This window comes from Mandrillus leucophaeus, unplaced genomic scaffold, assembly GCF_000951045.1.
Source record: "Mandrillus leucophaeus isolate KB7577 unplaced genomic scaffold, Mleu.le_1.0 Scaffold41, whole genome shotgun sequence".
NCBI classification, from domain to species: domain Eukaryota; kingdom Metazoa; phylum Chordata; class Mammalia; order Primates; family Cercopithecidae; genus Mandrillus; species Mandrillus leucophaeus.
In genome coordinates this window covers 1,562,647-1,575,094 of record NW_012104365.1, presented here as the reverse complement: position 1 = coordinate 1,575,094, position 12,448 = coordinate 1,562,647, and the positions used below count along the sequence as shown (strand labels likewise).

General features: G+C 34.0%; 1 protein-coding gene across 1 annotated transcript in view; it reads left to right on the top strand.

Annotated features, from left to right (window-relative positions):
- Positions 1-12,448, top strand: part of SYCP2 (synaptonemal complex protein 2) — a 67,552-nt gene that overhangs the window by 31,408 nt on the left and 23,696 nt on the right. Inside the window, exons 16-23 of the mRNA XM_011992336.1 lie at positions 399-473; positions 938-1,084; positions 4,689-4,788; positions 5,622-5,782; positions 7,614-7,683; positions 8,010-8,067; positions 8,477-8,610; positions 8,751-9,187. Of these exons, the coding sequence (XP_011847726.1) occupies positions 399-473; positions 938-1,084; positions 4,689-4,788; positions 5,622-5,782; positions 7,614-7,683; positions 8,010-8,067; positions 8,477-8,610; positions 8,751-9,187 (1,182 nt within the window). The remainder of the gene's footprint in view (positions 1-398; positions 474-937; positions 1,085-4,688; positions 4,789-5,621; positions 5,783-7,613; positions 7,684-8,009; positions 8,068-8,476; positions 8,611-8,750; positions 9,188-12,448) is intronic.

Below are 12,448 nucleotides of genomic sequence, written 5' to 3'. Positions count from 1 at the left end.
AATTACGAGCCAAATATTGTTTAACTGAGAATTTAAGGTGACAATTCATGTGATGTGTTGGGGAGATATTCAATGGACAAATTTGAATAGTGCAAAAGATTTGTGTTGCAGAATATTAGATGTATTTGTGAGGAACAAGGGCTCCTCACAATGACCCTTGTTCCTCACAAATGACAAGCTAAGCTGACTGGTTAATGGGGAGTGATTGAAGTGTTCTGAGAAAGTATTCATATATGCAAAGTAATTATTTGGGATATTTGGCGATTTTGGAGGAAAACAGGTAGAAAATAATTACATTATTTTATTTTATAAAGTACATTATTTTATAAAATAAAATATAAAATGACATATAAAAAATGGAAAGAAAATGTCATCACTGTGAATTGATTTAATTTTAGGAATCTATCAGAAAACAAGGTATTTCAGTTGCCAAAACATCGCTGCATATACTTTTTGATGCAAGTGGATCACAGGTATGTCTCAGACTTACTTGATTTTTATCACTGGGCTAAGTTTAACCATAACTAATAGAACAGTAATAAAGGTGTTGTTGGACGGTGAATATATAGAAAACAAATGGTCTCAATATAAACAGTACCCCGATAAAATGTATATGATGTTTAAACATGTTATAAATGATAATTTTAGTGTAAAGTGTGGGGTTATTAATATCAGTTTAGTAACTTTAAAACTTTAATAAAGCAGTAAATGTCCTTACATTAATGCCAAGTTTGTTTTATGTCTATTAGTGTTTGAAAACATGGATACTTTTTATTGGATCACTTTGTAAAAATTATAACAGCACATACATAGAAAAGGGAAACAATTGATATTTGAATATGAGATGAGTATGAGCTTTATTAAGACATCCAGTGATTGTTGATTACTTTCTGTGGTTTGCAGTTTTTAATACTTTTTTTTTCATGTTCTCCAACAGATTCTAGTGCCAGAAAGTCAAATCTCACCAGTCAGAGAAGAACTCGTTAGTTTAAAGGAAAAATCAAAGTCCCCAAAGGAATTTGCTAAACCTTCAAAATATATCAAAAACAGTAACAAAGGGAATAGAAATGATAGTCAGCTTGAGGTAAAGATGGTATCAAAATACTGGCTTATAAAACTACCATTGATCAAATCATTGCTATATATGAGTACAGAAAGAAGCATCTATAATTTATATATTATTGGCCTTGATTAATCACATTTCACAGTTTTTCTCCTACCTTTGACAAATGCAAACAAAAGATAGTGTGTGTCTTAGCAAATTGTGTACATGTTATGGGGTTAGAACAAGATATACTTTACACTTGTAAATTACAAATTAGAGATAGATAAGATAACCTGCTTCTTGCATTTATCCTTTTTGTTCTATCATTGCATTTGGCTATAATGTAGAATAGTAATGTATAATGTTCTGTTTATTTGCATGAGAAAAAAAAGTATGAGGTTCTTTCTTTTACTCCTTCCTCTTCCATTGAAGGACCTCCTCTAGGTCACATCCAGGAGAACCATTTCTCATAATTGGAACCCCTACCACCATACCTTGCTGTGACACTTGACATTGTTGATAGCCCTCTGTTTCTTAAGGTCCTCTCCTTCAGCTTCCATTGTATACCACAGTTCCCTTTCTGCTTCTGTTACTACATCAGAAAAACTTTCTCTCTATACCTCTTTGTAGGTTAGCTCTAAACCCAAAACCTTGATATCCAGCTGTTGGAACATCTTGTTGCCTTCTTTCTTAGCTTCTTTCATATTCATGATGTGAGCTTTTAAAATGTAGCAGACTTTTCTTCAAAATTCTATAGCTGCATCTCTACTTTTTTTTTCTGTATTTCCATTTGTATGTCTCTTCAAGACCTTTCCTGAAGTCTAAGCTCAAACATTTTATCTTTTGCCTAAAATCTGCATCTGTATTTCAGTACAAAAAAATCTGCCTAATTTTTTTGGCAACATGCTTGATTCCAGCCTCTTCTCCCCTTATATGTGGAACCAAGGTGCTTGTGATTATTCTTTCATAGTATCTATCTCTCACATCCATTCTTTCTTATTTCTTCTACCATTACTCATCTCAGCACACTTAGGTTAATACAGTAGCCCCCTTGTATGACTTTGTCACCACTGTTTTATCCTATGAGATACCCCATATAATCAGCGATTTTCCTTAAATATCAGTATCTTGATAGCATTCTTCTACTCCAAAAGCTTTGTGATTTCTGTGTTCATCCCACTGACTGAATAAATTTTGGCTCAGTTCTGAGACTTTGTATAATTTAATTTTACCTTTTCTATTAAAACTGTAATATGTATTCTCCCCTTTTGTAAGGTAATTTGCTTTACTGTCTCTTTGCATGCCATGTTCATTCATGCCTCTAGATCTTCATTCACATTATTTCTTTTTTTGCCTTTACCCATCTAAAGCATACTTACATTTGCAAGTCTTGTTCATTTTCCCTTTCTCTTTTTTTGCTTTCCTTTTAAAACATTTTACAAATCTTTTTTTTGTAGGAAGTCTTTTATTATACTTTAAGTTCTGGGATACATGTGCAGAACGTGCACGTTTGTTACATAGGTATATATGTGCCATGGTGGTTTACTGCACCCATCAACCTGTCATCTACATTAGGTATTTCTCCTAATGTTATCCCTCCCCTAGTCCCCCACCCTGCAACAGGCCCCAGTGTGTGATGTTCCCCTCCCTGTGTTCATGTGGTCTTAACTCCCACTTACGAGTGACAACATGGGGTGTTTGATTTTCTGTTCTTGTGTTAGTTTGCTGAGAATGATGGTTTCCAGCTTCATCCATGTGCCAGCAAAGGACATGAACTCATCCTTTTTTATGGCTGCATAGTATTCCGTGGTGTATATATGCCACATTTTCTTTATCCAGTCTATCATTGATGGGCATTTGGTTTGGTTCCAAGTCTTTGCTATTGTGAATAGTGCCACAATAAACATACGTGTGCGTGTGTCTTTATAGTAGAATGATTTATAATCCTTTGGGTATATACCCAGTAATGGGATTGCTGGGTCAAATGGTATTTCTGGTTCTAGGTCCTTGAGGAATCACCACACTGTCTTCCACTTTCTTTCTTTTTATTTAGTTTTTGAGATGGAGTCTTGTCTGTCACACAGGCTGAAGTGCAGTGGTGCAATCTCTGCTCACTGCAACCTCCACCTCCCAGAACCTCTGCTTCCTGGGTTCAAGTGATTCTCCTGCCTCAGATTCCCAAGGAGCTGGGATTATAGGCATCTGCCACCACACCTGGCTAATTTTTGTTTTTTGTTTTTTGTTTGTTGGTTTGTTTTACTAGAGACAGGGTCTCCCTTGTTGGCCAGGCTGGTCTCGAACTCCTGACCTCAGATAATCTGCCCTCCTCGGCCTCCCAAAGTGCTGGGATTACAGGCATGAGCCACTGCGCCCAGCCCATTTTTTGCTTTCTTCATGGAGCTTTGCCTGATTATTTCAGTTGTTACTAATCTCTCACCTTTAGGTAACTATAACTCTCACAGGCACTTCCATATGTTTTGGCATGTTTATGTTACTATTTTGTTTTTTAGTCTTTTGTTCTCAATTAAATTAAAAGTGTCATTTTTTCCTCTAGACAATTAGCACATGAAAGCTATTTTTGGTGTCTTTATATCAGAATCATGTTGGGTGCTTATTAACAATGCTGATTCTTAGCCCCACCTTAAATCTGTTGAATCATAAACTCTTGGAAAGGTCTTAAGCACACCACAGTTTGAAAAACACCACACTACTGTTAAATACCTGTGCTCTGTTTTCAATGAGGATGAACTGTTTGAGGCATTTATATGAATAAGTAACTTTTCAGGGCCCATTCACTATGCCACTAAAAACTTAATTTCTCTAAGAAAAATCTATTGTCTCAGAAGCTTGTTTTCTAGTTAATCTTATAATTTTCTTTTCTGTTATCCTTTCTATCCTTCCCTCACATTTCATGTACATACTCACAACTACATCATTTTTTCCCCTGTTCTAGGGACAGGTGCCTTAAAACCAGCTTTTTTATGCCTCTATGCAGTATGTCACCATCTACTTCTTAACATGGCATCCTCTGAAACTCCTGTCTCCTGTAGTCCCTGCCTCTACTTATCTACTTCTGTCCCTCTTATAAATCAGTGTGAGATGATATGGGAGAAAACAAATCTTTATTGGAACCACTAGATTATGTGCCACTGAATCTATGAATTCCTGCAGCTACTTCTCCAGTTTAGCCTTCACTGATTATTAGTACAATTTTCAAAAATGTGTGAATATTTTGAAGAAAGCTTAATATGAAAGCACTCAAAATAATTTTATATAAAGATGTAATCCAAACATTATCCTCATGGTATAGAATAGGAAATTGCAAGCTATGGTTAACTAGATAAGCTCAATATTGATAAAATATTTTCAGCTAGCATATAAAGGTACTGTACTTCATAGGTATGGATATTCTATAAATATTCTTTAAAACAGTGTTCCTTACTTGTTTTGGCTACTTATTTAATACCAAACATGAAGATGAACCTTTCATATCAGCCTAAAACATGGAAATTTATGGATATTGTGTTGTTTAAAACATATATCTTTGGCATGTATCATTTAGGCAAAATGTTATAAGTAAAATTGCAGGATATTTAATTTCCAAAAGACTGTTTACAGTGGTTGTTTTTCATCATGGTTTCAGATAATTACTCCTAGCAAAAGAAAAATGTCTGAAGCATCAATGATTGTTTCTGGGGCAGATAGATACACTGTGAGAAGTCCAGTACTTTTCAGCAACACATGTAAGTTTTATAGTTTTAAAAGATTTCTAACAATTATTTTAAAGGAGGCATTTTTTAATTTAAGGAACTCTGAGCATAATTTACATAAAGGATAAGTTTGGTGTATAAAAATTGATAAAATATGAACCACAAATGTCTTCTAATGGGAGGAAAAGTATAACGCTAACATATGAACAGAACAATGTTCAAAATACTAATATTTGACAATAATTTGTTATAATTTAAGCAAGACACAGCATATCTTACTGGTTAAAACACTGAATTAACCAGGCCAGGCGGACTTAGCTCCCCACTTCCAGCTGTGTACTTTGTACAGGTTATCCTCTAGCTAAATTTAGAACCAGTTTTTTTTCTATAAGTGGCACTTAAGTATCTCATCAAGTTGTTTAGAGGACTAAATAAAAATCACTCATTTAATAAGGAATCTAGTGAAACTTTAAACAGTGCCTGATACATACTAAGAGCTAAATAAAGGTTTTAAAAAATCTGATACTGTGTACTAGTTTCTTTACAGTCTTAGTCTATATGACAACTTAACATTGACCTTCTGTTCTAAAAATCTAGTTGCCTACTGGCCAATTGCCTAGTATCTGACAGGCTCCTCAAACTTAATAGGTCCAAAGTTAAATTAATCTTTCCATCCTCCCTGCAAATTTTTCCTTCACTTCTTATCTTGGTAAATGACATCTATATTCACTTACTTATCTAAGCCAGAAACCTGGGAACCATCTAAGAATGTTCATTTCTTACCTTCCTCATCTGAAAAGTACCTCAACAATAGCAATAGGCAAAAAAAAGAAAAAGAAATCTGCAATCCTTATCCTCCTTTTTAGCAATACCACCACGAAGAAGAAGAATTAAACCACCACTGCAAATGATGAGTTCTGCAGAGAAACCTAGTGTTTCTCAAACATCAGAAAATGGAATGGATAATGCTGCATCACTGAAATCTAGACCATCAGAAGAAAGACATAAGAGAGATAATACAAACAAAGTAACTTTACCTTGAAAGTATTTTTAAAAATTTTTTTCAAGTAATTGTGGAAATATGCATTGAACTAACTTCTTTTGCAAGCTGCAAATGTCTCATTTTGTTTAAAGCATTACCTTTTTTTCCCCTAAGTATCATTTATTGCTCTTGAAAGTAGAGTCCTTCTGGCGTATATGACTCATTTACTGTGCTTACAATAAAACTTATGAATATTCACTATAACTTGATTTACACATTTGGGAGCATAAATGAACTTGCCATAATTATGTAATTTATTATACAAATTAGTGACTGCTATAGGGAAGGCTGTGGTATAGGAATGTGAGATACAAGTGGACTGTGTCCTTAAGTTTCTCAAAATCTAGCATGAAAATTAGATAATAAGTTATAAGCATTCTCAGATGTACACATATAGGATGCAGTAGGAACCAAGTAGAGGGTCAAGTGCCTAACCCTGTAGCTAGATGTGAGGGTGAAGATCAGGAGATGCTTTTTAAGAAAATATGGAGAGAGAATTGACTTTTGAAAGGTCAATAAAGAGTCAAATGGATATTGAGGAGAAGGGCATTTGTTCCAGGTTGTTGAAAAGACAGAGCAGGAAAGGATAAGAGAGAATAGTTTCTTCAAGAAACAGGAGGTAATCAGAGTTGCAGATAAGCTTGTAAAGGAGGAACATCTAATAGCTTTTGTTTTTTCTGAAGTGTGAAGATGGTGAGTTTCTCCTAGAGATCTGTTGAAGTACAGGATTCAGGGACATGTAAAGCTATGTGCAAGGTAACGGAGAGGCCTAAGAATAACTGTTAGATAATGTTGAGGACTCAGTTTAAATATGACTTTTATAGCATAAATATGTTTATAAATATGTACAATTTTCTCAACGCTTAGTAGCCTTGGTGTTGATAGTAAGATGAGAACAGATGATGGATTCTTAACATTTAAATGGGTATGTGGCAGAAAGATAAAGCGTATGAAAGTTGAAGATATTACAAGAAAATAGTCAAAGTAATGGTTCAAGTTGTCTTAAGTGTTTCTTAATAAGGGGATTATTTTTCAGTTGTGCGACATGGTCCTAAATGTTGTAGGATGATAAGCATCCTAGCTAGGATCGTGCTTACCTATTGTCAGGAGAAACCCTCTGTCGTTGTAACAACCCAAACCACACCTGCGTATTTCCGTAACGTTCCCCTCCCAGTGTGGAGAATCACTGGCTAGAGTAAGATGGAGAGGCAGCCAGGATGAGGCAAAATATTTTAGACTAATGGGAATATTTTTCTGACAATAGTGGCAGATTTGTATTTGATCTGGATTAAGTGTGTATCTTTGGCTATGGAAATAGGGAAGCTCGCTGTAGGAAAGAAGTTACCTGGGCAATGCAGTAGATATTGTTATAAATAAAAAACTTACTAAACAAAAATCATCCTCTTCAATATCTGATGATAATTCTGAAAAAACAGGAAAAGTGAAATATAAGAAAGAGTGGACCATATCAAAATCGACAAAGCAGGCTATGTAATCAGTAGAAACTGGAGACATTTCTCATGGAGAGTACAGAACTTGTCAGTTACAGATGAAAATTGAATTATTCTAGCTGTGGATGTGATCAGAACATTTATGCAATATTCTGCCTCATCTGCAGTGATAGTTTTATTCTTGTGTTTTAGGATAGGGAACATTCAGAAATGGGCATAATGTTTATGAAATATATAAAAATAGTGTCCAACTTTTCATATCAAGGCAGATTTATTTTAAAAGACTCAAACCTTAATACTCTAACGTTTAAGTTGTTTTCCTATAACATCTTAAGTTTACGTTAACATGTTTCCCGTGTTTACAGCACATCAAAACTGCTAAGTGTGTAGAAAACACAGAAAATATGAACGTTGAATTCCCAAACCAAAATTTTAGTAAGTATCTTGTGGTTTAATTTAATTGTAGTCATTTTTTTTTTTTTGAAAACATACTTCTCCCTGTATTTTCCTTTAACTCCACTGGCTTTCATTGATTTGAAAAAGATTTACAAAGAATTTGTTTGACTTTGTGCAAGGGATTTTTGAGGTTACAAAGAAATATACAACCTTTGTTCCCCAGAAGTTTGGGTCTAAGAGGACGCAAAATCGATCAATCCATTCATCCTAATACGTGAACCTTTATACGTTTCTATACTAACTCCCCATCCCACTGCCAACTGCATGAAAAAAAATGAAAATATAATAATACTTGTTTTATTTAGATGAACTCCAGGATGTTATACCTGATTCACAGGCAGTGGAAAAAAGAGATGATACTGCGTAAGTATGAGAAAATCATCAAATCATTTAGTCTATACTATTGCTGTTTTTAGTGAATACAACAGATTTGGAGGAAAAGGACTTTATATGATTAGAATGTAGCATTAATCATTTCTTAAGTGTTATGACAGCACAATGGGGAATGATGTATATGGTTTTTTCCCCCCATATGGACCAATATAACTCTTTTCAAGTGGAGAGACTTAAAATGAATGAGATTTTAAAAATGTATAAACAATGTGTAGAAATTTAACTTAGTTTACAGTAGAACATATAAGATAAGATATATTTACATATTGTTTACACATATGTAATACATTGCTTTCAGTAAACTTTGACTACATTAAAAATCAAGGTCTTAAAGTCATAGGCTAATGTTTTATAACATAGTAAGCAAATTATTTTCTAGATTACCTGGTGTTTTAGACAACATCTCTGGAAATAAAATGCACAGCAAATGGGCATGTTGGACACCTGTAACAAACATTGAACTATGTAATAACCAAAGAGCAAGTACTTCATCAGGAGACACATTTAATCAAGGTGAAACTGAGTTTTATCTATATATAATAGTTCAGTGTTAATTTCCTCAAATGTCTAACAAGCATTAAAACAAATTTAACAAATTTTACATATTGTCAAATTATTAATTTAAAAAATTAATTTCTCATTTTCCTCAATAGATATTGTTATAAATAAAAAACTTACTAAACAAAAATCATCCTCTTCAATATCTGATCATAATTCTGAAGAAACAGGAAAAGTGGAATATAAGAAAGAACGAACCGACCATCTCAAAATAGATAAAGCAGAAGTAGAAGTTTGCAAGAAACACAATCAACAACAAAATCATCCTAAATATCCAGGGCAGAAAAGTACTGAAAATGCCAAGCAGAGTGATTGGCCTGTTGAATCTGAAACTACTTTTAAATCGGTTCTCCTAAATAAGACAATTGAAGAATCGCTGATTTATAGGAAGAAATATGTGTTGTCAAAAGATGTGAATACTGCTACTTGTGATAAAAATCCTTCTGCTAGCAAAAATATGCAAAGTCATAGAAAAGCAGGGAAAGAATTGACTTCTGAGCTTAATTCCTGGGATTTGAAACAAAAAAAAATGGTGAGCTTTCAATGTGTTTTGATTTTTGCATATCCATAAGATGCCTACTTGATAACATAAGAAAGAAGCTTGATTAATTGCTACACATTTAATATGTGTAGTACCTTGTTTAATTCAGTGGCCAGACTCTGAGAATTCCTTCTTAAACTCCTCACTCACCTCTCTCTTGTCCTAGCTCTGACAGAACAGTAGTAGGCACATATCAGACATGTAAATATGTATAGAATTAATGAACCATGCAGTTCCTATCTCTTCTTTTTGGGTTCCTCCCACTCTTTCCTTTTGACTTGCATATAGAACTGTTTGTACATTTCTTATAATTCTTACCTTTCTTTTTAATAAATGGTTATTTTTTTTTCTCTCTATGACTGTAACTATAGACTATGTTTTATTCGACATTTGTTTTCCTGCATGTCCTAGCACAGCCTTGTACACAGTAACATCTCAAATATTTTTTGGATGAATGCATTTAACCTTGAGAAGGTTTTGCAAGAAAGTATGTAAATGGGTTGGAAGAGACTGTCTTCTATTGTAACTGTTACTCATCATCATTAGAGCTCCCACTTTCTTTTTCAGATTAATCATCTCTGGAGAACATCTCTAAGACATTTTTAGCTACTTTGCCACCAGACTTCCAGGGAAGAAAATTTTACTTTTTTGTAACAGTATGGGTAAATCATTTTTTCTTAACTATCAAAATGCAGATTAAGAAAAAAAACTTTAATTAGAGTATACATTTCCACTGCAAGTAATGCAATCTGCTTTTTGATATTTCTAAAATAATCCAGGTTTTGTAGGCTTTTATTTTCATTTATCTTCAGTAGTAATGCTGATACCTGCATAGCCAGATTTCTAGAGTCAATGTAAAATGTTCACACAATGTAACATCTCTATGTGCAAATTATATTTAAAAGATAATTTGCAACTGTATATAATTAGGCATTATTTTTCTCGACCAGTCTCCTTTAAAATATTTTCTACACCTGCAGCTCACTTTTTGTGCCTAATTCGGCTGTTTCCTTCTTTAATCATATTCTTTTGGGTCCCTTTTTTTCTTGGATCCTAATATGTTATTTTCTCTTTCTCAGCTGCTATTTACTTCCCTCAGTCCCAGGGGAAATAAGGTTCTTTTTGTCCAAACAAAGATCTGTCTTTAAATTTAAATTTTAAATTGCTTTCTTTGGTATTTAGAATAATTTCACATAATTTCCCTGAGCTAGTCATTTTTTTTTTTTCTGGGAGCACAAAACCTAATAATCTTTTCTAAGCTGTGCTCTGATTTTAAAAAAATCAACTTCCTGTTTTCAGAAATTGTCTTCAGTCCTTCACAGAGTCACTACCTGTATCCTATTTAGGATTTCCCACCAGTTCCATGAATCACTGTCTTCTATCTACCTACCTACCTACCTACCTACCTACCTATTCATTTATTATAGTTTAAGTTCTGGGGTACATGTGCAGAACGTGCAGTTTTATTACATAAGTATACATGTGCCATGGTGGTTTGCAGCACCCATCAACCCATCATCTACATTAGGTATTTCTCCTAATGCTATCCCTCCCCTAGCCCCTCACCCCCCAACAGGTCCCAGTGTGTGATGTTCCCCTCCCTGTGTTCATGTGTTCTTAACTCCCACTTATGAGTGACAACATGGGGTGTTTGGTTTTCTGTTCTTGTGTTAGTTTGCTGAGAATGATGGTTTCCAGCTTCATCCATGTGCCAGCAAAGGACATGAACTCATCCTTTTTTATGGCTGCATAGTATCCCATGATATATATATGCCACATTTTCTTTATCCAGTCTATCATTGATGGGCATTTGGGTTGGTTCCAAGTCTTTGCTGTTGTGAATAGTGCCACAATAAACATACATGTGCATGTGTCTTTATAGTAGAATGATTTATAATCCTTTGGGTGTATACCCAGTAATGGGATTGCTGGGTCAAATGGTATTTCTGGTTCTAGATCCTTGAGGAATCACCACACTGTCTTCCACAATGGTTGAACTAATTTACACTCCCAACAGTGTAAAAGCATTCCTATTTCTCCACATCCTCTCCAGCATCTGTTGTTTCCTGACTTTTTAATGATCATCATTCTAATGGGTGTGAGATGATCACTGTCTTCTAAGGTAGCCATCTGTCTGATACTGTCTTTCTACTTATTGGATCACCCCAGAGCAACCTATGTTCTTAAATGGCACAGATTTCCCAGGCTGGCTCCAATTATACTGGAATTTCTGAAATCATACAGTATTTTAGAGAAGGTTCATTTTGGTACATTTCTATCAAGACAAGTAAACCATGTTTGCAATCTGATAATCTTAAGGGAACATTAATAACTTAGTACCTATTATATATAAGAACATATGGACTTCAAAATGGTTAAAATAGTAAATTCTGTGTTTACTAGAGTTTTGTGTATATCACTATAATTAAAAAACCTATATGCCTTATAACCAGAGAAAAGTAAATATAAACTCAGGAGCCCTCATGTCTTTAAGAATATTACCGTAGTTTATTAAAACTAAGTTATCTAAATTATGCTGAGAATAATTCTTTTGTAGTCCTTTTACTTTTAAAAATTTATTTTTGGAGCAATTTTAGTTCCAAAAGTGAATAGAAAGTATAGAGATTCCTCATATACCCATTTACCCATTCCCCTGTTATTAACATCTTGCATCACTGTGGTACATTTGGTAGAATTGATGAATCATTATTGATACATAATGATTATTAACTCAAATGCTTAGTTTACATTAGGTTTCATGCTTTGTTATACATTCTGTGTGTTTTGACAAATATGTAGTGAAGTGACATATCTACCACTACAGTATTACACAGAATAGCTTCAGTGCCCTACCATTCCCCTGTGTTCCACTTGTTTGTACTTTCGACTAGGAATGTGTTAAATCTATAGATCAAGTTAGAAAGAACTGACATCTTGACAGTATTGAGCTTTCTATCCATGTATGTGGCATATCTCTTCATTTATTTAGATCTCCTTTGATTTCTTTCATCAGACTTTTGTAGTTTTTCTCTTGTACATGTTTTGTTAGATTCACATTTAAGTATTTCTTTTGGCAGTGCTAATGTAAATTATATTATGTTTTTGATTACAAACTCCACTTGTTCATTGCTGGTTTATAAGAAAGTGGTTGACTTTTGTGTATTAACCTTGTAATTTGCAATCTTGCTACAATTGCTTATTACTTCCAGTAGTTTTGTTGCTAATTCTTTGAGATTTTCTACATAGACAGTG